Source organism: Orcinus orca, chromosome 1, assembly GCF_937001465.1.
Source record: "Orcinus orca chromosome 1, mOrcOrc1.1, whole genome shotgun sequence".
Lineage (NCBI taxonomy): Eukaryota > Metazoa > Chordata > Mammalia > Artiodactyla > Delphinidae > Orcinus > Orcinus orca.
Window position 1 is genome coordinate 16,972,346 of NC_064559.1, and position 27,775 is coordinate 17,000,120.

General features: G+C 34.7%; 1 protein-coding gene across 3 annotated transcripts in view; it reads right to left on the reverse strand.

The window, feature by feature from the left end:
- SPATA17 (spermatogenesis associated 17) overlaps positions 1–27,775 on the reverse strand; it is a 195,441-nt gene that overhangs the window by 154,526 nt on the left and 13,140 nt on the right. For 2 of the 3 annotated variants that reach the window (XM_033430458.2, XM_004271030.3), the window contains exons 2-4: positions 15,518–15,607; positions 13,673–13,754; positions 945–995 (exon numbers count right to left, since the gene is read on the reverse strand). In XM_033430458.2, coding sequence (XP_033286349.1) covers positions 945–995; positions 13,673–13,754; positions 15,518–15,607 — 223 coding nt within the window. The remainder of the gene's footprint in view (positions 1–944; positions 996–13,672; positions 13,755–15,517; positions 15,608–27,775) is intronic. The other variant, XM_033430459.2, reaches the window with a different exon arrangement.

The following is a 27,775-nucleotide window of genomic DNA, read 5'->3' on the forward strand; positions in this document are numbered from 1 at the left end:
CAAAAAAGATCTACTTCCTCTTCTTTTTTCCCCTTACACTACAGAACCACCGAGAGGTGGACAGATACTAGAGATCTGCCCTGGGCTGGGCTCCAACACATTCACATCTGCATAGGAAGATCCCCTCCCAAAGCAGTGTAAGTCAGCAAAATAATGTTAATTCAACTTGCCTTAGTTCAACACAGGACTTTCAGAAGGTATTTTACTATCTTTCTTCACCCAAAATAAAATCCGTTATTAGCAGAAGCAAGAATTAATAGATTAATGAGAGAGAATATAATAGGGTAACATTAAAACACAGGTTTTAAGGACGTTGATGAAATTCACTTAAGAAATTTCCCCATTTATAACAGCTTCACAATTAAGCTAAAATCATATTGTCTGATACAAAAGAAATTATACTTTTGTCGTGGCTCTTCCCCAAATCTCATCAGAAACCAAGGAAGCCTCATAATCGCTAAATTCAGCTTCCTATTAGGCAAATAACACATAAAAGTGAACACAGAAATGATAGAAATAAAACTTCTAAGCTGGAAACTGACTTTATTACTGTGAAATCATATGAATAATTTCTAATTGATTTGTATTGGGCAGGAATCTTATATTCCAGAACCATGCTCATCTATTTATCACAATATTTTATATGACATATGGAAACTAATACATTGCTTCATTAATATTTACAGTCTTTCTCTAGTCATGGCTCAGAGATATTTAACATTCTAAAACATAAGCATTGATAACTACATGTTTTACATTTTACTCTAATTTTTAACCCTGCCAAAACTATTTAGTACAACTAACTTTTTAACTATATACTCTTTTCTCTCTTTACCATTAGCATATCAATCAAATTTGCATTATACTGGTTTGCTCATTTTATTAAAAGCGAATTCAGGGCACAATTGACTTTTCATTTGTTTAACAAGTGAAGAAATATTTACCCTGACAGCCATTGCATTGTAGAGATTCATCTTCATAGTGTAATATGCTAACTGTGAATCGAGAAAGAAAAAAGATGGCATATGTTTTAGTTTTACACAAAGACAGTGCAGCCTATTTTTACATATAAAAGATAAGAATCTTTATACATAATACATAATAAGAGTTCTATGCTTAGAAAAATGAAATCAAACTTTGTATTGAAGAGATAGGCTTCCTAATACATAATGCAGGCTTAACCAGAAAAATCTATGGTAGTCAAACTAGGAGCTAATGGAGATATATGACCATAAAATGCTCTCCGCTGAGTTTGATAATCAATGGTGCTCTACTGAGAATAGAATAACAAAGCAGAAATATTCACAAGTGCTGGTGACACGTAGTATTGTATGATTTATTCACTGGGGTTCTTTTAGCCAAAACTCACAGAAACATAAAAGGAATTCATATTTCAAGACGTCTGGTTTAATGAAAAATTCAAAGAAATGCTGTCTTCAGTCGAAATCGTTCAAGGATACGGATGCAGTGATGGAGCAAAATTGTGCCTTCCAACCATCTGTACAAAATGTTATGTACTTAGCTGCCTCCCGAGTAATCCTTGGGAATTTTGTTTCATTTAATATTCATTTTAACACCATAAAATCATAAATACAATGATATCATGTTACAGCAAATCCCCTGACATAATGAAGACTTCCTAAAGACTTGGTTTCTTTCTAATAGAGACACATTTGTCTTTTAATGCACGAATCTCTGTGACAGTAAATAATCATTTAGCAACATAGCTTATTTCAATGAAAATATTGCTTTAAATAAAACTTCCACATCTGCTCTTTCAATTAAAAAGACACAATTAACATAATTCATGACAGTACAATAAACATTGAAATACATATTTTTTCCACACAAAATACAGCTTTATCCATTTTATTCAGTCAACACTCATCAGACTAATCTAAACTTGAACTTAGGTAATAGGTGTTATGTTTCAGCAAAAATCAGAGATAAGTGCCTTAGCCTTTTATATAGGGGTTTTCTTCCTCCCTGCAACAAACAGGAATTCATATAAAAGGGTTTCACTGTAATTAGCATTGTTTGAATTGCCTGATCTGATCCACAGCAAATTGTCTCTGGAGAGCAGCAGGGCTAGATTAGTTATCAACAGTCTGAGCAGTTAGTAAACAGTTGGTTGCAATATGTTATTTACAAATGAACACAATGATGTTACTTCATTTTAAATTCTCTTTCTTCGTTATGGAAAGCAAGGCATAATTCTTGGTGTTTGAGGTCAACTTAAAATATTTACTTAGAGTATTTCTTCAAGGCAAATATAACCATTAAATATTTTTACACAGAAGAAACATATTGGAAATTATATATTTGAGAAAGTTGGGTTCAGAAAAAGATATTGTTTCTTATCTTTTTTCATATTGCTGTTCAGTCAGCAGCAGTGAGCATTAGTGAGCTTTCAAGCCACAGACCTGAGTTCAGGTCCTGACCTTGCTCTTACCAGCTGTGCGGCTTGAACAAGTTACTTGAAGTCTCCCAGTCTTGACTTCTAGCCTTACAAAATGGGACATCACATACTCCATGGAGTTCTTGTGAAGAATAAAATGAGATCAGGTATTTAAGGTGCTTGGGACATAGCTGATGGTCATTAGGAAAGGGATTATCACTGTTACACATTTTGCGGCTAAAAGTATGTGATTTAACTATAAGTAAAATTCCAAATGGTATAAGAGGTTAAATTTTATTCTGAACAAAGAAGAGATATAGGTTTGAGCCTAAGAATTTTGAATTTTATAGTTAAAAGTTGGGAAAGCACTTTGATTCCAGGTTATCATTCTCATGTGAAGCACAGACAGATGTTACATTGACTCTCAATTCTATAGCCCAGATCTGAAAGTACCACAAAAACATCTGAGAAAACATTGTATGATCCACTTATATGAGGTATCTGGATTAGTCGAATTCACAGAGACAAAAAGTAGAATAGTAGTTACCAGGCACTGGGGGAAAAGGAGGAGCTAGTGTTTAGTGGGTACAGAGTTTCCCTTTAAGATGATGGAAAAGTTTTGGAGATTGTTAGTGGTGATACTCGCATAACAATGTGAATGTACTTAATGTCACTGAACAGTACAGTTAAAAATAGTCAAAATGATCAATTTTATGCTATATATATTTTACCATAATTTTTAAAACCACTAAAAAATAATTTGTGAATGTGAATCATGCATTTCCATAAGCCATCTATGAGACACGTTACATACTTTGAGATTTTGTAAAATACTGTCTCTATATTTCTATTCTGAGCAATGATGATTATTTGTTATACTAATATTTGTTCTTTTGGTTACATGAGTAGTTAAATTATAATTCATACTAAAACCCTTGTTCTTAATATTATTTTCCAGGATTCTGTCCTAAAAGTTTTCTTTTTTTCTTCCATTCCATGGAGTTGGATAAGCAAATATATCACAGCTACTAAATATTGATAACATGTCCAAGAATGACAGACGATAGTGATTCATCAGCAGAGAAAAATCCCCAAATTTTCCTTACTATATATTAATTTCCTATTTTATCATTAAGGTATCAAGTCTATTTTAAAGAGGAAGACTAAAGATCTGGGGTGAAAATCAAGCATAAAAGATGATAGTTTCAATGTAATGAAAACATGATGTTCAATTATAGATGTTTCCCAACTATTTGTTGACTAAATGAAGGAAGGGGAAAAGAGAGGGAGGGGGAGAAAGAAAAGAGGGAGAGAAAGATAAACAGAATTGATATGTTGCATTTAGAACAGATAGAGTAGGAAGAATTCCTGGGATGAAAATCGCATTTGAACACTAAATAAACCACTTGTTGGCCATATGGCCCTTGTCATGTCACCTAGCTCAATTTTCAGAAGGCTTCTGAAATTTTTTCTGGAAGTTGTATTCCTTTTAAAATCGATTTTCTCAGTTGTCAGTATCCATGTGGACCTTTTGGACAGGGCTGCTATCCAATGGGATTGAACCGTGATATCGATGGGAGCATGTCTTGTGTGTGAGTTTCCGTTTTTTCTACCAGGTGAATTACAGTGCAGGGACAGGGGTGGGGATAGGTTAGAACCACTCTCTTAGAGGTCAAGTGATATTCAAAGCTCACTGCACCAGGTCCCAATTTTGTTCTCCGATCATCTCCCACCACGCTGCTCCTTTAAACCTAAATCTGATCAAATTATTATCTTTTCTTCTTCACGTCCGTGCTCCTACTACTCGCCTTGCCTAAAACGTCTTATCATCCCTTTCTAGCTGTCCAAATCCTCTGTGTCCTGCTGTTCTCACAAACATTTATAGGAGAAACCACCTTTTCTCCCCCATTCTAAGCACCAGCAACTGGAAGAAGCTGCTGGCATTCTCTCAGCTCCAGTGGATACTTTCAAACCATTTCAAACCAGTAGGAAGTACTCCTTTAGAAGCAACAACAACTACCATGACAAAAACCCAAAGAACAAAAAACCTCACTGTTTACTCTCAAGCTTTTCACATTTATCACTCTCCCTCCCTTTTTGGTGTTGTCACCCATCCTCAGGTCTCTAGGTACACTCTCCTCCTTTCCCCTCCTCGCCTCCCCTGACCTACTCCAATAATATGCTCTAAACGTTTTGGCACCAAGCTAAAGGTCTTATTCTTCACCACAACTCCTGCCGTATCCTAAGGCTTTCCAAATTCACATATACAACACACTCAATTACCTGCTCTCACTATTGCCTGCCTTTCCCAGTCGCGATGACTGACATCCACTTCCCATAGCCACGTTCCAGACCCTGTGAACTAGTTTCTCCTCTTAAGTCTTAAACTCAGATTGCAAATTCTCCTCCTTAAATCCCTGATAGCTTAATTTCTATTAAAGGCTTTTCCACCTAGTAGACAGATCTAGTACAGGTATGTCCTTCTCCTCAGTTTCAAGTTCCTTCTTCACATATGTTTATATACAATGGCTACATTGATAGTTTGCTAATGAACATATCATAAATTAACTAATCTTTCCATTATTGTTGAGCATTTAGGTTGGAAACCAAGAAAACCTGAGTTTCAAACGGTCAATCATTTTCAAAAAACAGAACATTTAAACTAATACATATTTATAATAAATTTGAGTAATACATCTATATGAACTTGACCAGATCAACTGGCTTTATTTGCTAGACTGGGCAATACAGAGGAAATATTTGCATTAAAGTGATGACTCTGGAAACTCTAGAAGCCAGGCACATATGGATAACAGATCTGGGGAGCCTGCGCCTTTGTTATTTTCCACATCAGTGCCATCCTCATTTCATAATTTTGAGTATGATCATTAAAATGATTTATTATCAAATAATCACGAGTATTTTGTGCATATGCTTTGCCTTGTTCGCTGGCAACTGATACCAATCTGGTCGTTATCAACAGCTGATTGTTAAAATAACCTTCCCTCTTCTACACACACAAAATTAAAAGCCAATTACATTATTTTTCACTGTTATTATTAATGTAATCTTTAAAAGCAAGTAAACTAAATCTAAATCATATTATTATAATGAAAATATGTTAGCAAAGTTTTAAATTTATATTAGAAAAGTCAGAGTCTTAAGTTATCCAGCCTTTGGTATTTATTTAAAAAGCCAGATCCTGAGGGGAAAAAGTAGATTATGTTTCAGTTTTCTGCTCTAACACTAAAGAGTGATAAATGTTGCCTCATTAACATATAACTGAATTGGAAGCCTTATAAAGAGATTTATAAAAAGAGTTGGGCTTATAGAAGGAACATTCATTTATCTAATGAAGAGAAATAAAAATGTCCGTACAAGCAACCACGACAATCTCATCAGTTTTAAAAATAATGACTGAAATTTTATGTATTTTTACTGTCCATTCAAAAACAAACCTGCTGGTATTTATGATGACAACGCAAAATGGGATTTGATAGCAGATGATATCCTTTGTTCCATTTAAGGTTAATAGGATTTCTTTCCATTGTTACTCTTTCAAATACTAATCAAATATGAAAACTTTGTGAGAAGAGCAGTAAAATGATAAGCAGTATATAAGTACTGTGAGCCTTGAGCCTTTTCAGCAATAAATTAAATTATTTTTATAATTTGAAGAATAATCTATTTTTAATGAATATTATCTTTATAAATTAATCAGTTCTACCAGAGGCTATTAATATACTTTAACAAAAAGTTTTAACCAAGTTCTGTTAATGTGGTGTCATATATATGTTATTCACCAAATGATCTCAATTTAAAAACATAACACTGAGCTGTTTAGAACTACAGTTACATATCTATTTTCACAATAATGCATATAGAATTAATCACATATATCAGGGTAGCTGCTCTCAGAGTGTGGTGACTAAAAATAGTGTACTTGATATTAAACATCATATAAACTATATAATGGGGAAACTGAAAAGGATAACAAGATGCATACTATTAGGTTATATTGATGTCCTATTAGGTTATATTGATGAATTCACTCAGGTAACACTCAAGTGTTAGTTTTCCGAAAGAGGGAGATGAAATATTTGAACATTTTTCTGGTACTATCGTCTACAGAAATAACTATTTTCACTTCACCATTTATGAAATAAAGCAAAAAGTGGTGAGGACAAGCTATATAGAACATTATACAGTTGAAAACAAGAAGGGGACCAAAACAGTAGGACCATTTGAGTATTCAATGGGAAGCGCAGGTTGCAGTAAAATCATAGCAGGAATTCAGCAGGTCTGGGATGCACGTGCACTGAACACACACGCTAGACTAGAAATCCACTGTTAATAAAAAAGAAGAATCAGAGCACATCCTCACTAACAGGGAAAGGTTTTTGAGGTTGTGAATCAACAGTCCTCGGTCCCTACGACGGACAAATTTGGGTTATGTTGCCAGATACGACAGCATTAAAGTCAGCAGGAAGACCTGAATGGACACTGAAAATTAAAATAAACAAAAACAATAGTCATCCAGGAAGCAAAAAAGAATCAAATCAGAAAAGAAAACCGGAATGGCTCTGTTATCGTGGGTTAGTGAGGGGCACCATAGTGGAGAACGCATAACACTATAGGACTGGATAAGTTGACTGGTGTTGCTGTGAGAATTATTTAAAAGCTGGAGAGAAATATTCTGGTATAGTAGAATTTTGAGGGAGGCTGTCTAAAAATACAGAACTTATCTAAAGAGATCCTAGGACTTCTGACTTTCCACAGTTCCCTTTGTTTGACCTTTGCCACAAGTGAGACTGTTGATAACTCCAAGTTTTCTAACAGTTTTCTCCTCTGCTTCCTGTGATATTGTGTCTCTGTTTTTCTGTTTATTATCTACCTATAACTCCCCTCCTCTGCCTAAATCCTACTAATGCATTCCACAAGCCTCAATCCTTGGCCCTCTGCTCTACTGTTCAGATACTTTTCCATCAGGTAGAAAATCCTGCCATCTTATAATGATGGCTCTAAAACCTCTATCTCTAGCTCTGACTCTTCATCTAAAAGTCCTCTTTAATAAGCTTTTGTTCAGTGCTAATTATAATGTGCCAGACACTCTTCCTAGAGATAGCAAAATCGCCGTACAAGACACCACCACATGGAGGTGTCCTAACATCATCACAAACTCAAAATCTCACAACATCTTTTTGTAAAAGCTTCACTGAGTGTCCCATTCAGAATGTTTTCTTATCAACATCATGCTTTTGTTGTCATTACAACCATTAATCAGCTTTGCTGAGATAAAAATGCAGCTACCTTACTAGCTTATAAGACAAAAAGTTTATTTCTTACTCACATTGCACGCGGGCTAAGTTTCCCTGTGGCTATGGCCCACAACACATGGCTTAGCCCAAAATCAATGAGATGGGGAGGAATCATTATTTTATGAGGAGGCGGGTAGGGAAGAATTTTTGGCACACGTGGATACCAATCTACCAGTTAGGTTGACCATAGCGAAATCTTCCAACTTATATCCCGGTGAGTTATAAATTTATCCAGTTAGCAAAAACTTCTACAGGCTTTCTATGTGACATTTACTGTGATCGTTTGAGATATAATAAATAGAATAGTCATTGCATCTCAGGAGCTCCCAAATAAGAGATGTAAATAAACAAATGGGTCACAGTGACACAAACACCTACAGGAGTAAAGCATGAGGAAGGCACACCTAATACCTGCAGTCTCCTACCATTCTATACTCAGCCTCAGGAGATCCGGAAGGTTAATCCATAAGTAAAGTCTTGAAGGATGAATAGGGATTCAGACCAATGGGAGGCAGGTCAGAGTGAAGAATGGCATTCCAGGCAGAGTAAAGAGCACTTGCAAAAAACCTGTAGGGCATGGCGTATCTTGATATATCATGGAAAGTGGTTTAACGTGTCCAGAGTATGTTTATACAGGTTTAGCAAGAAGTGAGGTTAGATAAGCAATCATGAGACTATGAAAACGTGACATGTCATGTTGAAGAGTATGAATTTTGTGCTGTATGCTACAGTGAGGATAGTGGGCATGGGAGTGAAACTATCAAGTTTAGGTTGGAGTCAAGAGATTTTCTGAGGGACAATGCAAAGTATTTGATGACTGATAAGAGAGAGCGGGTGGGGAAAAGAAGGTGGTGGGGAGTCAGGGATGACTGTGGGTTTCCAGCTGAACGGTTGTATCATTTACCTGAATAAAGGAATAGAGAAGGAGGAACAGATTGGGGCTATCTGAGGGACCTCCAGAGAAGACTTTTAGTAGGTACTTAGCATATGGATCTGCAGGGATCAGGAACTGAGGCCCATCATCTAATCACCCTGAGCCTCCATGTCTCCGCCTATAAAATGAAGATACAACACCTGCACGTTCGACTTGACAGACTGTTACTGGAAAATATGAAACAATGAATGTAAAACATGTGTTTAAACAAGAAAGTCCTTTAGGGCTTCCCTGGTGGTGCAGTGGTTGAGAGTCCGTCTGCCGATGCAGGGGACACGGGTTTGTGCCCCGGTCCGGGAAGATCCCACATGCCACGAAGCGGCTGGGCACGTGAGCCATGGCCGCTGAGCCTGCGCGTCCGGAGCCTGTGCTCCGCAACGGGAGAGGCCACAACAGTGAGAGGCCCGCGTACCGCGAGAAAAAAAAAAAAATGAAAGTCCTTTAAAAATGTAGGAAGTTATTTTATTAAAGTCACATTCAGCTCCTTACCAACCTGCCGCTGCGCCTCAAATACTCTGAGCCATCTAGATCAACATCCTCACCATTTCCTGTTACACCACGCTCATTCCCAGTTTCAGACCTTCATTCACGCTGTTCCTAACCGAAATGGCCTTCCCTCTCCCCAGGCTATAGTCTACTGATGCCCCGAGGTTCAGTGCAAGTCTCACCTCTTAGACTTTTGGAGGTAACATTAACTTCTCACCTGAGCGCTTATTACTTGCCTGTGTGTGTTTGGTGGGGGTAGTGCCTTTTAAATTGACTTTCCTTTTTAATTAATTTATTTAATAGATAATATATTCACAGTGTTTAAAATTCAAAAGCTACCAAAGAGTTTACAGTAAAAAGCCTACTTCCTACGCTTATTCCTCAAGTTCTCTTCCCCCCAGGCAGTTAATAACATCAGTTTTTGGTGATCCTTCCCCAGACAAGCAAATTAAAATCAGTGGCTTTCAGATTATGCTCTGGTGGCTCAGATGACAACAGAGGCCACAGGGAAAGAGACCAAGCAGTTCTGTTTCTTCTGATTCCAAAATAGCTGCGCTGTTTGTACTTATTTTACATACAGGGCTAAAAATTTTGCTAAATTTTAGTAACAGCAACTGTTACTAAAGTTTTAAAATTGCTAACTATACCATTCATTTTGTAGCCTAATATATACTATATGGCATTATTATTATTATTGTATTCATATACAGCTGTTAGGCAAAAACAAAAATTTATGCAGAATAAATTTGGAAATGGTGGTTTAAATAATTACTATAGGACTATGTGTTCTCAGCCCTAAAATCTGAGCTCTGAGAAATTACACTGAGGGTGTGTGGGGATGATAAGAGGAGAGGTGTAAGCAGAAAAAGAGAAAAAACGGAGTAAATATTCCACATGCCTGGGAAAGAGCAGGGCGTTAGGTTTTGTAATAAGAAAATACGACACTGGGCATTCTTATTGCTCCTGGGAGGTGGCTAAAACTCTAGGGATAAACTTGGTGGCAGCTGTGGAAGAGACAGGATTCTAAGCACTAGGGAAGATATCAGCTTTGGCAAAAATTCCCTTTCCCTTTATGTGCCCCAGTAGCCATGGAATCCTCCAAGGATGAATCCTGAAGGATCAAACACACACATGAGCTCGGACAATAGACATCTTACAAATGAAGACCCGACAAAAGTAAGAATCTCTGCTATGTTGGCACTACTTAAGTCTCACAGGACTTCTGTATAAACCAGAGAAGGGAAATCTCCAATAATGACTGAGATTGAACTGCCTATCAAACCTATATATAAGGGTTTTGGAATCAAACCAAACTGGGTTTGAACTTTTCTCCACTTATCACTAACAGTGTATCCTTGGGGAAATAACTATCTCTGAGCCTAAAATTCGTCATCTATTAAATGGTGATAGTATTCACAGGACTGGTATAAGACTTTAGTTGGTATATACATTAAGTATACAAAATGCTTAGTACAATATTTCACTTTCACTAGTCAACCAGTAAATGTCAGCTATTTTAATCTCATTCAATAATTATGTACTGAGATCAGATTATGTTATTTATTGAATCCTTATGTGCATTCAATGGCAAAAACAGATAAATAAAACAGACCTGTTCTGAAATACCTTACAGATTAATAGATTTAAAAACCATCAAGAACCAATCTAACTGAGGAAAATCTCCATTTTTAATTCTTTTCAAGAGCGCAAAGATAATTAGATGCAAATCTGGAGAATAACTTGGCAATGATGCTGAGCAATACTCTTTTTGATCAAACCTCGTTGAGACACTAAAGTAACAAACAATTTTCTTGGGTGGCTCATTACTTGAACTTTTAAAGATATTTTTTCAGCAACTCCAACACCATTAGAACAAATATAGATTCCAAAGTTGAATATTTTGACAATAGCCACTGAAATGTATACACTTTAATATGTTTGATTAAAAGGAGGTGTCAATTCATAACCATCTGAATGGTGGCTGTGAGCAGAAATAGCAGCAATGAAAGTTAAGTCATAATGTTCATGGAATGACATATACATAAGTATACTCTCCTGTCTTGTCTACACAAAGATATAGATCTCCAACCACTAATGAATAATAATAAACAATAGGGCTAAAAATGCTCATTACTCCATAGAAAACAGCTTAATTTTTGATCATCCTGTTTAAGTAATCTGATTCTATTAAAAACTGACTTGAAGGAGCTCCTACTGGCCAAATCTAGGAAAATTTTAGCACCAAATCAATTAGTGATAATTTATTATAACCCATTAAATAAAATAGGAATTCATGAGTTAAAACTGATGAAAGAAAGAAAGAAAGAAAGAAAGAAAGAAAGAGAAAGGAAGGAGGAAAGAAAGGAAGGAAGAGGAAAAAAGGTTCTTTCTTATGCTAAAGTGCTAACAAGTATAAACAGAAGAAATGACAAAATTAGAAAATCACTATTTGACAAATATGATAATAATTGATTCTGGTAAGATCCATCATTAGACGCTAAACCTAGGGTAAAAATTTTTGATGAGGAAGAAGGTATATACCCAGTCTTAAAACATTGCCTCACAAGATAAAAATAGCAAGTCTACAGTGTAAGTGTGTTAAATTATCAAATTTAGCGTTAACTGCCATGCAACAAACTGACAGTATATGGTTCCTAACATGATGTATTGAGATGTATTTCTAGAAAAAAGGCATAACCTCAATCTAACAATGAAGAAACACAACCAAACCAAAACTGAGGAATAATCTGGAAAATAGTCTATATTCTTCAAAAATATCAAGGTCATGAAAAGCAAAGACAGACCAAACATATTAAAGGCGACTAAAGAAAAACAACAGCTAGGTACAAAGTGAAATCCTGGTTTTTACCCTGGAAAAGATATTTTTGCTATAAATGACATTATTGGGAAAATCAGTGAAACGTGAATAGCGTCTAAAGATTAGATAATAGTATTGTACAGATGTCAGTTTCCTGATTCTGATCATTTTAATATGGTTATGTAGAAAATATCCACTGATGAATTGAGAGGAAAGAGGCACCACTTCTGCAACTTTGTCTCAAATAATTAAAAATAACCATAGAAAAAAGACCAAAAATATGTATAGAGGGGTAAAAGAAAATGATAAAGTAAATTTGTTCACTTTAGTGAAGAAATCTGCGTAAAGAATATAGGGGAATTCTTTGTACTATTTTTGCAACTTTTCTGTAAATCTGAAATTATTTCAAAACTTAAAAATTACTTTTGAAGTAGTCTGAAATGTCAATGATGTAAGAGATTTGTGTTCTAGACAAGAAAACCCATGCTAACAATTAACAAAATTAATGAAAGATACTTTAAGTTTGTTGCAGACATGTAAGTGGGCTATTCAGCCAGTTAAATTAAAAGAATAAACTTTTCTTTGGTTTTCGTGGATTTTTAAAATCTTAAGTGACATATTAATTAAGAGGGAACGTATAGTATTAAAATACGAGCTTAATTTGAGAGAATCATGTTATTTAGAGAAGTTATCACTAAAATGGGTTCCCCTGTAGGGACATCAAATCTGCTTTATAAGAGCATCACAGTGATTTTAAACCTAACTGTAAGATCCAATACTTGTAAAAAGTTTGGGCCAGCATTTTTTAAAAAATACTTTATTTATTTCATTAAATCTAAAGTATTAGGCTCTTACTCCAAGCAGTCCCTGTATTTTATTAACATGTTTTAAACTTTTCTTGCCAAAGGTAAACTCTTATCATTTAGTTGTCTACTTATTTTTTTTCTTTTCCCTCTCTATGTCTTTTAATTTCACTTAGATGCCTCTAATAAAGAATAAATTAAGAACAAATTTAAAGTATTATAGTAGAAAATAGTAACAAATCAGAAAACTTGTGAAGTAGGCAAATGATTATAAACCTCCTCATTTTGTATCAAAAAATTATTTTTTTCTTAATTTCTGAAATCATTAAACTGAAGTATAAGTTGGCATGTTATCTCATACTTCTGCAAGTCTATCAGTGGATATAGATGATTGTGTTATGCTATATTTATTAAGGCAATCTTCAAAAATCCCAAGAGTCAATTACAGGAAATGGTAAGTAGCACAGAGAGAAATTATCTTACATTTTTATTTTGTAGAATTAATTTGGGGCACTTCAACCAATGTTTATTGACAGTGCAATGGGCCAGGGATTGGTCTAAATGTTGGTGGACCAAAGATGAACAAGCTACAGTGATTACTCTGAAAGAGCTCACCGTCTAGAAAATAGAGACTCTTCAACAAATAATACATACAAATGCATATGCTGTGAACGGTACTTTAACAAAAATAAAATATCTAGTATAGTTTGGGTATAAAGAAATGAGTCATCAATTCTCCATGGAAAAATCAGCAAAGGCTTCTGAGAAGAATTCTCATTCTAAAAATTAAACCCAATTTTGTTCTCACATAACTATTATCAATAACTTCAAAACTACATGTAAATGTGACTAAAGTGAATTAGTTACAACAAATTTAATAATTCAAGTGCCAACATATATAAATTTTATATTTACCTTCACAATTAGTTGATAATGTTGTCTGCCTAAGTAACCTCTCCATTGTTTCTGAATAATTGTTGCTACTCTGTGTAAGTACCTGGGTGAAAAATATGCTTATTAGTATGCTTTCATTGAAACAATGATATATCTTCAATTTTTGCTTAGAATATTCCTTTTCACAATTCAAGAAATCAAATTCAAAGCCGAGTTTACATGTACTTTTAAAGACAGTATGACGGTTCCCAAAAACCCTAAAAATATGACCTAACTAAAAAAACTGAAAACTACTATATGATCCAGCAATCCATTCCTGGGTATATATATCCAAATAAAACAAAAACATTAATTTGAAAAGATACATGTACCCCAATATCCAATAGCAGCATTCTTTATAATTACCAAGATATGGAAGCAGCCTATATGTCCATCAGCAGATGAATGGATAAAGAAGATATTTTTATATATACATATATATACACACACACACACACATATATATGTATATATGTGTGTATACACACACACACACACAATGGAATACTGCTCAGCTACCAAAAAGAATGAAATTTTGCCATTTTCAACAACATGGGGTATTATGCCTAGGGAAATTAGTCAGAGAAAGCCACATACTATATGTTATCACTTATATGTGGAATCTAAAAAATAAAACTAGTGAATATAACAAAAAAGAAACAGACGCGCAGATATAGAGAATGAACTAGTAGTTACCAGTGGGGTGATGGAAGAGGGAGGGAATAGATAGAGGTAGGGTATTAAGAGATACTACTCTGTAAAAAATAAATAAGCTAAAAGGATATATTGTACAGCACAGGGAATATAGCCAATGTTTTGTAACTATAAATGTAATATAATCTATAAAAATTTTGAATCGCTATTAATATGAAACTAATATTGTAAATTACTTCAATAAAAATAAATAAGTCAAGAGAAAATTAAAAAGACAGAAGAATGCAATGAAATATTGAAATATATTTTTTAAAAGACTATGTAAAACAGGTCATAGTGACATGTTAAGAAATAAGCCAGGCACTATTGATATGAATCGCTATAAGTACTTTGAAATAATTTGTGAGGTCAAGAAACACTTCCCTTTTTCATTCTTATATTACTCAGTCTATCTTAGCTAAAGTCATTTTAGTCTGCTGAATTAAAAAATACTCTCTGCTCCCATGTTCCTATTTGGTATAGTGGCCAAATGAGAACCATCATCTTCATGCTTTTATTTGCGTGTCTGGCTCCTACTAGTAAATATAAGGAATTATACAGTATAACCCCTAGCTGACCATCTGAGTTAATTATGGATTAGTCATATTCTTCCAGGGCAATATTTTTCAGAATTGATGAGAAACTGAGGGAAATTTGAGCACTGAAGAAAAAGTGGAAACAGTTAAGATAGGGATCAACTACAGTCTCTGTAATCAGAATGACATCATTTTGGTGTCATTTGCCTTTATTTACCAACACGCTGGAGAGGACTGGAATAGCTTCTTTTTGTTTTGTTTTGTTTTTCTTTCTTACCAGTCAATAAGTTCATTGCTATAAAAATACAAGTCCAATAATTTTTCACATCCTATGGAACTTGAAGAAAATAATCTGATCAAGTATATTTATGACATTGAGAATTTTTAAAAGAGATATGGTCAACATCATTTAGTTTCTTTATATGTGAGAAAATATGACCAAAAAGAGTTATGTCTTTAAAGGACATCATATAATTTATTAACTTCATTACAAGTAAAATAAAAAATTATTTGCAATAAGAACCACATGAATAAATTACATTTTCTAAGGAGTATATTTTTATGATATATCTGAGGTTCCATGACAAAATCAATATACCTGATATATGCTCGAACTTGACATCCTCGAAACCAGCTCTGGATTTTAACTGCTGCATCATTCTCCTTTTTTCGAAATACATCCACAACGCTAAAAAGAAATTTTTTAAAGCATTTCATTAGTGACTAATATAATTCTAAAGCAAATCAACCTGTTAAACTTAATTTTTAATTTCTTTGAAAATGATAATTATAATTCAAATGTCATTTTAAATAAAATTAAAATACTAAAGAAACTATTCCAGAAATTATAAGCTATGTTTCAAAAATTAACCTTTCTCTAAGAGGCCATGTGCTTTCAACAGCTTTACTTTTTTTAAATTTTATAATCACCTATTTGCAACTAATTAATTCACCAGTGGTTTTTATAAGGAAATTTAAAAAGCAATGTGCTATTTTGTCATTATTTTAAAAACATAATTATTTGACTTTACTGTTTAAATGCCACTACACATATTATGAAAGATTAAAATCGTTGCATATTTCACTTACTATATCAGTTAAATGAATTGCTTCTAAGTAAAATGCATCCATCATTTTACCTGTTCTAGATAGAGTTCTTAGAACATGTATTTCAGTTAAAGGAGGCAGGGGCCAGGGCCATAGGCCTTATAAAGAGATAAGAAATTCAGTCTTTAGATTTTACTGACTTATAGGAAGAAAAGGTTTAGTCAGGACAGATCTCCATCTTAATTTTTTCAGTCATTACAATTCTCCCTCTCCATCCCCATCTGATAAAGTCATGTTGCTTAGGGCAATTACTGTAGACCACAGAGTAATTTCTCTCCTAGAAGGCTGGCTGGCACTTAGCACTTTATGTTTGCTGAATGAATAAAGAATTGCTAGTCACTTATTTTTTACTTTTTAAAAAATTCTCTCAAGAATTGTGTTTTCTTAGGCTATTTTTTTGTTTTCATTGTACGTTAAATATATAGATTTCATTAAATTTATATAATTAGAACAAAAATAGAATGGGAAAAATATTTCAAACAATATTATGAAGTTGGCTGAGAAAGCAAACAGGATTAGCAATTAAACTGTCAGTGACAAATAGTTAAAGAAGCAAATAGACAGATTATCTACTAGATAAGCAGGAAAAAGAGTTACCTAGAAAGCCTGACTGAAAAGGACCTACAAAAGCAGAGAGATGAACAAAAATTATGCATCAAGTCAGTAACCCAGATGTGAAAAAGAGTAGTGGTGTGAAATAGCACTGATCAGTAAGGTTGCATAAAGGGTAGCAGAAGTGAAGAACAAACTGTAAAAACTACACAAGAGAATAGTCACTCACTTTACCAGATAATGGAAGGCACCATAAGATTATCATATGATGCAATAAAATTAGCTGGAAATAACTGTCTGAGGACACACTAGACAATTAGAAGAAAAGAAAGTTTCGTTATTGCTGTATGTTTGCCCTTCAGGTACAAAATAATAGCAGAAACATGTATAAACTGTATTCTTGGCTCAAATTATTAGACTGCACGTGGGAGAGACAACAGCTTAAAGTCCTTTCCTCCATGGAGCCTTCCTTGAATCCCCAGAATCCATGAGGCCTTTCCATTACGCACGCTCATAGCTCTTCATAACATTTAACACAATCATATGTAATTGTTTAATGAGGGTCTTTCCACTAAACTTTAAGGTGCAAAAGGCAGTCATCTTGTCTATTTTGTCCCACATGACTCTCTCAGTGGGTCCAGAGAGATAATGGATGTTATGCCTAACACTCAACCTTTGTCCTCCCAGAGCTGCTTCCTCTGGGGGACTGCATGTCACCTGCCACATTTAATCTCTGTGAAGAATGCCATTGGCAAGCTCCCTCACTACACCTTTCACTGCATGGACATCTCTCCCCATTTTAGAATGACAGAGTTGTTGAGAACCCAACAGGAACCCCCATGCTCTTAGTAACTTGAGTCCTGGGGTGATTATGGGTAATAGACAGGCAGATCTCTGAATGAACCTGTTGAAAGAAGTAGAGAAAAGAATAATAATATCTTAAACAAATTAATACGTATGTGCTAGCACTGTTCCTAGCATTTACATACCACTGAGTTAACTCACATATAATCCTTTCACATCTCGATGAAGTAAATAAATATGCCCATTTGACAGCAGAAGATACTGAGGCAGAGGGAAGTGTAGCTATATGCCCAAGGTCACACATTGGTGGGTGTCAGAGCGGAGATTTGATTCTAGGTAGTCTAGCTCTCAAGGCTGCATTCCTAACCATCACTTCCCCAGAAGGGGAAGAGGAAGGATGAGACTAGAAGGGAGGGAAGTAAAAGGGAAGAAAAAGCAAGGAAAAAAGGGCAAGAGGAAAAATGCACGTAAGCCATTTCCAAATATAATACTGAAATTGTGTGGCATAAAATAGTACCAATCTCCTAATAACAATAAATAAAGATGAAGATGTGGAAAAACATCAACATCTATAGCAAAAAACGAAAATTTCTCACTATACCGAGTACTGTGAGAATGCAGTACAATAGGCACTCGTGTATATGGTCGAAAGGAAACAATTTGGTCTTTGAACACATACAGAAAACCTTCATTTATAAGAGTGTCAAAAGTCACACAACTTCAGGAATGTTCATTAGAAGTGCATACACATACACATGGTAGTAAAACTATAATGGGAATGATAAAACACAAATTTCAGGACAGACGTGCAGTAAATTTCTAATATCTGTCATGTCTTCATAAACTAGGAATGCCATAAACGGGAAAACCAAAGACTTTGTGCTGTGGTCACTATATTTGAGGGAAAGAAAAGAAACTTTGAAAAAATTAAACAACCCAGTTGAAAAGCAGCAAAACACAGGCAATTTACAGAAAAGAAAATACAAGCAATTTACACTTCTAAAAGTCTCTGACCTGGGTTCTGGGTATACTTGCACTTTTGAGATCTATAGCAAACCATCTTGTGAGTGCCGATGTGTATTTCAGGAAAAATTACATTGAAACAAACAAGGTCCTTAAAATTTCAGAAAACAAGCCCCTTTACTCAAGAAGCTTAAGTTAGGGATTGATGAATGGTTACCAATGTTAAATTTTACTGTCAAATGTCATCACTGTTCCAAAAAAGGTAAGCACGTTTAGAATTTCGTTCTGAACAGTTAACTGATAGATGTTACTTCCACAAAATATGTGAATTTGCTGCTTCTGCAAGGCAATGTGAAAGAGGAAGTATTACCATTATGTATTCAATACATTTATTTATGGAATTTTGGTACAATGTACATTGAAAAACATGTGAAATACTGAAGAAACTAACAAATGGCATTGAAGTGTCTTTAATAAAAGATCTTTTATAAAATGTTGTTTTAAAAAAGCACCAAAAGACACTCAAGATGAGTCAGGAATTTTTTAATGATGTATCATTGTACTATTAAAGTAACAGAAACAACCTAAATAAGCAAGAGATGGACTACAGTACATCCATAAAATGGAAAACTATTTTGTCCTTACAAAAAATTAAGTGGATCAATGTCTTCACATAGACAAAACATGTTGTAATGGGAAAAAAAAGGAAGATACAGTACAATACAACATGATCCCATATTTATAAAAAACAATTTTAACTACATGAGTATGTGAATATAGGCACAGAAAAAGTCTTGCTTAGTACAAATAAGGTTATTAAAAGTGGTTGCCTTTAGGAAATAAAATTTGAAAGGAGAAATTTATTTTATTAACTTCTGAATTTGGCAAATTATTTTATAAGAGCTGTGTAATACTTCGTAATTAATTTTTTTTTTAATTTGTAATGAATAAACACAATCCCTTAGAAAAATAGAAACACATTTTCAAGTTTAAGGGAAATATTAGACTTATCTAGGCATTAAACCCTAAGGAATTTGACCATTTAATATAAAATGAACTATGGCCTAACCTAGTTAAAATATTAGGATAGTGGCCAGCACTTCTGCTTTGCGGAAAGACCTTAGCTCAAATTCTAACTGTGTCACTTACTGGTTGGGTTACCTTAAGCAAGTTTTTTAATCCAAAATTCAGTTTCTTCTGTAAAATTTCAACAACAGTGTATCATGGGTATGTTTGTTGGCATATCACAAAGAAACTGGAAGACTGGTAAGTAATATGTTTTCAATAAATGATAATGATAATTACTACATTTTTGCATAATGATGGGCATCTATGTAGATTGCAGGAAGAAAAAAATACCAGTCTGTCAACATCTTATTCATTAATTCAAAAAGATTTATTATATGTAAACTATGTGTTAGTATGGCATTTAATTATTATTGAATAAATCTGACACGTAACATTTTGTTAAGCTTAAGGTATACAGCTTATTACATAGATACATTTACATATTGTAATATGATTGACAATATAGTGATATTTATCATATTATATAATTATAATACAATATTATTGTCTATATTATATGAATTAGATCTCTATGGCTTATTTACTACTCATTACACATTGTACCCCTAAACACCATCATTCTTAGCCACCCCCCTCCTCTGGTAACCACCATTTAAACTGTTTTTTATGGGTTTAATTTTTTCAGATTCCACATATAAATGATCTAATATAGCACTTGTCTTTCTGTCTGACTTACCTCACTTAGCATAATGTACTCAAGGTCCATCCATGTTGTCACAAATGGGAAGATATCTTCCTTTCTTACGGCTGAATAATATTCCATTGTGCATATGTACCACATCTTTTTTACCCATTCATCCATTTATGGGCATTTGGGTTGTTTCCAAATCTTGGCTATCATAAATAATGCTGCAGTAAATGTGGAGTGCATATATCTTGTCAAAATCCTGTAGTCATTTCTTTTGGGTATATACCCAAAAGTGGAATAGCTGGATCATATGGTAGATCTATTTTTAATTTTTTGAGGAATCTTCACATTGTTTGCCATACTGGTTGGACCAATTTACATTCCCACCAACAACATACAGAGGTTCTCTTTTCACTACATCCTTGACAGAACCTGTTGTCTCTTGTCTTCTTGATGACAGCCATTTTAACAGATGGGAGATGATATCTCATGGTGGTTTTTGTTTGCATTTCCCTTATGATTAGTCATGTTGAGCATCTTTTCAATATAGTCCTTGCATCCCAGGGATAAATCCCACTTGGACTTAGTGTCTAATCCTTTCAATGTGTTCTTGAATTCAGTTTACTAATATTTTGTTGAGAATTTTTCCATCTATAGTCATGAGGGATATTGGTCTACAGTTTTCCTTTCTTGTATCCTTATCTAGTCTTGGTATCAAAATAATGCTGGGCTTTGTGGAATGAGTTTGGAAGTGTTCCTCAACAGTTTGGAAAAATTTGAGGAGGACTGGTGTTCATACTTCTTTAAATGTTAGGTAGAATTCTCAAGTGAGACCATCTGGTCCTGGAATTTTCTGTGTTAGAAGTTTTAAAATTACCAATTCAATCTCTTTACTTGTCATTGTCTGTTCATATTTGCTATTTTTTTCTGATTTAATCTTGGCAAGTTGTTAGCTTCTAGAAATGTATCCATTTCTTCTACGTTATATAATTTTTTGGCATAGAATTGTTCAACAGTAGTCTCTTGATTCTATGTAGTTCTGTAGCATCAGTTGTAGTATCTCCTCTTTCATTTCTAATTTTATTTATTTGAGTCGTCTTTTTGTCTTAGGCTAGCCAAAGGTTTTTCAATTTTGCTTATCTTTTCGAAGAACCAGCTCTTAGTTTTGTTGATCCTTCCTATGCTTTTGTGGTCTCTATTTCATTTATTTCCATTCTGATCCTTGTTATTTCCTTCTTTCTGCTAACTTTGAGCTTAATTTGTTCTTCTTCTAGTTCCTTGAGGAGTAAAGTTATGTTGTTCATTTGAGATGCAATTTCTTAATAAATATATTTATTGCTGTAAACTTTCCTCTCAGAACTGCTTTTGCTGCATCCTGCAATATTTGATATGTTTTATTTTCATTTTCATTTGTTGAGACAACTTTTTATTTCCCTTTGATTTCTCTTTTGATCCAATGGTTGTCTAGAAATGTGTTGTTTTCACATATTTGTAGACCTTCTCACTTTTCCCTTAATTGATTTCTAGCTTCACACGATTGTTGTCAGAGAAAATAGATGATATGATTTCAATCTTTTAAATTTGCTAAGATCTTTTTTTGTGGCCTATCATACAATCTGTTCTGGAGAATGTTCTATGTGTACTTGAGAAGAATGTGCATTCTACTGCTGTTGGATGGAATGTTCTGTATATGTCTCATAAATTCTTTCCTTATAAAGTGTTCAATTCCAACGTTGCCTTGTTGATTTTCTGTCTGGACAATCTATCCATTACTAATAGTGGAGTATTAAATGCTCTTACATTTTTAGTGTTATTGTCTATTGTATTGCCTTTCTGAGTTTTCTTGCAGCTCACTGAATTCCCTCACAACACCTGTTTTATATTCTTTATTATTTAGATTGCAATATTCCATGTCTTTGGGTTTGACTGCTGGAAAATTGTCATTTTCTTTTTGTACTACCATACTACCACGACTGTTCATGGTGTCTGATGAAAAGTACCTCTGTTGCTGCTTTTTTTTGGCTGTATTTGAAGTAGCAAATGCCTTTCTTATTTGGTAAGGCTTAATTTACTTTGATTCTAACAATTCTACAGATTGATAATTAGGAGTCTTCCTTTTGTTTTCCAGAAGGTGGCGCTACAAATACAGGTTTTGTGTTCCTCTTCCTGGAGCTGACTTGCCCCTAAGGTTGGGAGCACACACACAAAAATAAAGCAAAGGTAGTGGCAAAGCCTGGAGAGGTGTGTACTTACTACTTGGGACTTTGAGTGTGTCTACAGCTTGGTAGAAAGGTTCTTAATTGGGGTGGGGGTGAGGGGCAGGGATGTCCCAGATGTCCATGGGCAGTCCTGTTGCCTCCTAGGGCAGACAGAAGATGACTTCCTTTAGTTCTTGTGGTCTGCCTACTTCCCTGTCCTTCACCTCCCTCAGTCACTGAGTGTCCTCAGAGAGAGCAACTGGTCCCTCGAGTTGCAACACGTGTGGCTGGGCAGACCCTCACTCACCGCCTTCATCCTCCACCTCCTCTTCCAGAAAGGTTGTGCCAGCTCACTGACAGGCTGGCCTCTGCCTTCTCTGCCATCACTCTTCTGCTGCCACCATATCTGACGCCACTTCCCTTGCTCTGCTGCCTCCTCTGCCATCTAATCCATCCACTTTCAGGTGCACAAATGGATGGATATCCCAGGTGTCCTCGTATGCTGTACAGAGGTGCTTTTTTCTCTCTTTCTCTTTCTTTCTTTCTTCCTTTCTTTCTTTCTTTTTTTTCTGGTTATGGATGTCTGATTAGTTTTAAATCAAAGTGGAGAGAAAAAAGGAACAACTTATGCTGCCATGATGCTACCGTCACTTTTAGCATGCCATTTAAGCCAAAGATGTATATATGACATATTCTGTGCTCTCAAGCTTACAAACTATTGGGTGGGCCAAAATGTGCCTTCAGTTTTTTAAGTAAAAATAAAAGACACATTTTTCATTTTCACCAAGAACTTTACTGAACAACGTATTCACCCTTTTGTTCCACTATCTTCTGCCATTTTTCAGGCAACTTCATAATTCCATCTTCCCAAAACTTTTTATCTTTTTGAGCAAAGAACTGTTCCAGGTGCCTTTTAGAGTCTTCCAGGGAATTGAAATTTTTTCCATTAAGAGAATTTTGTAAAGACCAAAATAAATGGAAATCCGAAGGTGCAATGTCTGGTGAATACGGCGGATGAGTCAGAACTTCCCAGCCAAGCTGTAACAGTTTTTGCCTGGTCATCAAAGAAACATGTGGTCTTACGTTATCCTAATGGAAGATTATGTGTTTTCTGTCGACTCATTCTGGAAGCTTTTCGTCGAGTGCCACTCTCAGTTGGTCTAATTGGGAGCAGTACTTGTTGGAATTAATCGTTTGGTTTTCTGGAAGGAGCTCATAATAGAGGACTCCCTTCTAATCCATATACACCACAACCCCATCTTTGGATGAAGACCAGCCTTTGGTGTGGTTGGTGGTGGTTCATTTTGCTTGCACCACGATCTCTTCCATTCCACAGTATTGTGTCCACTTTTCATCACCCGTCACAAATTGTTTTAAAAACGGAACGCTTTCATTACATTTCAGTAAAGAATCACGTGCAGAAATATGGTCAAGAAGGTTTTTTCACTTAACTTATGTGGAACCCAAACATCAAAGCGATTCACACAACCAAGCTGGCGCAAAAGATTTTCAACGCTTGATTTGGATATTTTGAGTATGTTGGCCATCTCCTGTGTGACATAACATTGATTGTTCTCAATTATTGTTTCAATTTGATCACTATCAACTTCAACTGTCCTACCTGACTGTGGAGCATCGTCCAGCGAGAAACCTCCAGCATGAAACTTTGCAAACCACTTTTGACACATTTGATCAGTCACAGCACCTTCTCCATACACTGCACAAATCTTTTTTTGCATTTCAGTTGCATTTTACCTTTCTTGAAATAATAAAGCATAATATACTGAAAATGTTGCTTTTTTCTTCCACCTTCAATATTAAAATGGCTGCACAAAAATTCACCAATTTTGATGTCTTTTTTTTAAATGCATGCTGATATGACAGCTGTCACATACAATCTAACAGAATTGTTTCGAATGAAGTCAAAGACAACTAAGTGCTACTACAGCCATCTTATGGAAAAAACGAAAGAACCTTTTGGCCCACCCAATAATAGAACTGAAAAATAATAGCAACAGTAAATAAAATTATGCAAAAAGTGAAATACCGTATGAGAAAAGTAAAATACCATGTCAGAAGGAAAGATCTGGAAAATTCAGAAGTAGAAAAGGGTTTTTTTTGTTTTTTTAGGAAATAATGAGTAGGGAAAGATGGGAGTCAAAGGAAGCATTTTGAGTAGGTTCTCAGAGGATGGGCAACTCTCCTGATCTGTATATCTAAAACATCTCAACGCCTGTGCTGGGATATTCCTCAGGCACTTCAAATTCAACATATCTAAAATAACTCCTCTCATCCCTCCTCCACACACACCCATCCTCTATTCTTCTCTCTTAGAACAGCTCTTTTCTGCAAGCCATTTCTCATGAAAGACAATATGATTCACCCAACTGCTCAAATCAAAAACTGTAAAACCAATTCTTTGCATTAGTTCATGTCTTCATATTTTTAAGAGTAGTTACTTGCAAAAGCATTGTTTCCTAGACACTAGTCTTTTATTCTACTCTATCCTTCAAGCTATTGTTTGAACGGTCTTTCTAAAACATGAATCTAATCAAGTCCATTTTTTCCTAAAATCACTTCATGGCAACCCCACAAAACACCCCAAGTCTTCTGAATGAAGTCTAAAGCCCTTGAGATTTCAAAGTCCTCCCAGCTCTGGCTCAGACTTAATCTCCCATGTCTTCTTTTACCACTTCAATCCTATGATAGAGCCATTCTACTCCTATAGTTCACAGAACAGGCCCTGTGCTCTCTTGCCCTCAAACTATCACAATACTACGCCCTCTTCTTGAACTGACTTTTGCAACTTCCAGAGAGATGTATCTTTAGAGTACCCTGAAATTTCTTCTATATACTAATTATAACATTTATCTTCTTGAGAGGCTCGCCTTTTATTCATATCTGTATCCCAACATGTACTAAAGTATCTGATACATAGGAGGAGCTAAACTAATGTTCGTGGAAGGATGGAAGAAAGGAAGAAAAGAAGAAGGAAGAAAGGAAGAAAAGAAGGAAGATATGATAAGTAATAGCTGAAGCCAAGGCAGAAGGCAAAGTTCTTAATGGTTCTCAGAATTTTGTGTATAATATTAAGGGATGTTAGACTCCCTGAATATCATCATTGTGGCACTGGCACCACACATCTCCAAAGTTTAACAGACTCTGGGTCAAAAAAATTTATAGTGAAAGGTGTTAAATAAAGGGGGAAAAAAGAAACAAAAAACAAGGCCCAAGTATAAGAGACAAGTATTTTGCAGTTCATTAGACGTTAATGGAAAGGCATCAGGAAAGGGAGATCATGATTAAACAGTGTCAAATGCCATGAAAAAGTCATGAAAACAAGGCCACTGTTTCAAGGGGTTACAGGGTTAGAAGCAATCTTTCGTTTTTCTTTTAACATTTTATCCTAGCCAATAAGAAGATATTCTAGTGCAGGATATAAAATGTCACTTAGGGCAAAAATAGAAAAGATAAAGCAACACAATGTCTAGTAGAGCAGGCAATTCAAAGAAGATAGAGTATAAAGAAGATAAGGAAAGAAACATTTATTGAAAGAGGTTGATGTAAACTCAAATTCATGATAATGGGATAAAGCAGTTTCCCATGGTTATTTAACCCTTTTTATCATTAACATTTAATATAACTATAGTATATCTGTTTTTCAGTTTTAAATATACAGTTGACCCTTGAATAATGTGGGTGTTACGGGATTTTTACAGTCAAAAATCCATGTATAATTTTACAGTCAACCCCCACATCTGCAGTTCCACATCCATGGATTCAACCAACTGGGGATTGTGTAGCACTGCAGAATGTATTTGTTGAAAACAATCTGAGTATAAGTGGACTCAGCCAGTTCAAACCCATGTTGTTCAAGGGTCAACTATGCTCTATTTAAATTATTGAAAACATTCTTCTGCCCTTCACCAGGAGCAATCAACAACTGACTACCTTTGCAAAGGAGGGAGAAAAAATGTAGGGTATACAGATATGCTTACTACTTCTTTTCAACTAGTGTATTAGTTTGAACTTACGCCTTACTTATAATTGTCATAAGAAATACAGAAGATAAGCAATCAAATTACCTGTCCTGAGTTTATGTTTTTTTTAACTCTCCTGGTAATAATGCTAACATATAATACCTAGTCAAAAGGAAGATTAAATAATTTCTTTTTGGAGTTATTAAAAATCTCTGGGTTTTTTTTAGCAGTTATATAAATAAAAGCATACTATGACACTAATAAGAACCATACATTAAATTAAAGGGACATACTTTAAAATAACTAGTAGTTAACTTACTGCTAAGTTTTAAGTTATGTGCTGAAATTTAACATCTATAAACATTTTTCTGTTGCCATTTTTTTAACTGCTTAAAAATGAAATTACAGATACTTGGGTTGCCACTGGGATGCTGCATACTCATACAATATGTCATGAACTGCTAGACATTTTATGTTTAAAATGAAAAATGTGGGTAACACTTTATTTTAATGATATATTAATTAGTTCCAAATTACAATGAAAATCCTATAGCAGTGAATAAAACATGACATCTACATGAATTTAAAATAAATTTATTATGATCAGCATTAACACAATGAATACTAAGTGAATTAATAATGATGAAAGACCAAAAGTATTACCAGGAATGTAATAAAACATCAAGAAAAAGCTGGAAGTTTCTAGTCACTTCATCATCAGCTAGAAGTATTATAACCCTGGGTAACAGTATGTGCACATATGTAATTAGTGGCCAGAAAATAACTGACAATAAATAAAAATGAAAAAATGTGTGGTTAAGTATTTTTCCAGTAATATGCAAAAAATATGCATTTTACACATCAAAATACTATGCTTAGTCTGACCTTAGCTACTAAATAAATACTAGATTAAAAACCCAATACGCTTTCCTTTTCATTATCATATAACTTGTAGCTATTTTAGACACTAGGAATAAAATTCTGATAGTAGCTGTCCTGTGTTGTAAGACATATTGATGTGTAAAATGATTACTTTTTTCCATATCATTTCACTATTAGGTCTTAAAGGATTTCAAGCTCCTTAAAGGCAGGAATTATGCTTATTTTCTACTTTGGGCTCTGATCATCACCCATGTTACTAATAAGAGGTCAATAACTACTTGATGATGAGAAATACGACATTTTAGAAGGTAGAAGCCATGCTTTGTTTTCCATTAATAGCTCTCGTTATTATTATTACTTCACAGTTCAATGAATCATGGGTTGCCAATACATAAGCATTAGATCATAAAGTAGGGATTATCATAGTTTGTCATGTAGATTTATACTGTTAGTGTATTTTTAAAATATTTCCTATTTGCTTTTCTTCATCTTCCTTCTCACTTCTCTTCACTTCATTTCCTGAACAAGTAAGTTCTAAAGAAACCAGCAGTGGGCAAGAAAAGCAAAGATCTGTGACGGGGGGTGGGAGGATGGCGAGGACCCCATGGCTCAGCACAGGGTATAACGGCCTGTGCGGGGTAAGGTGGGCATCC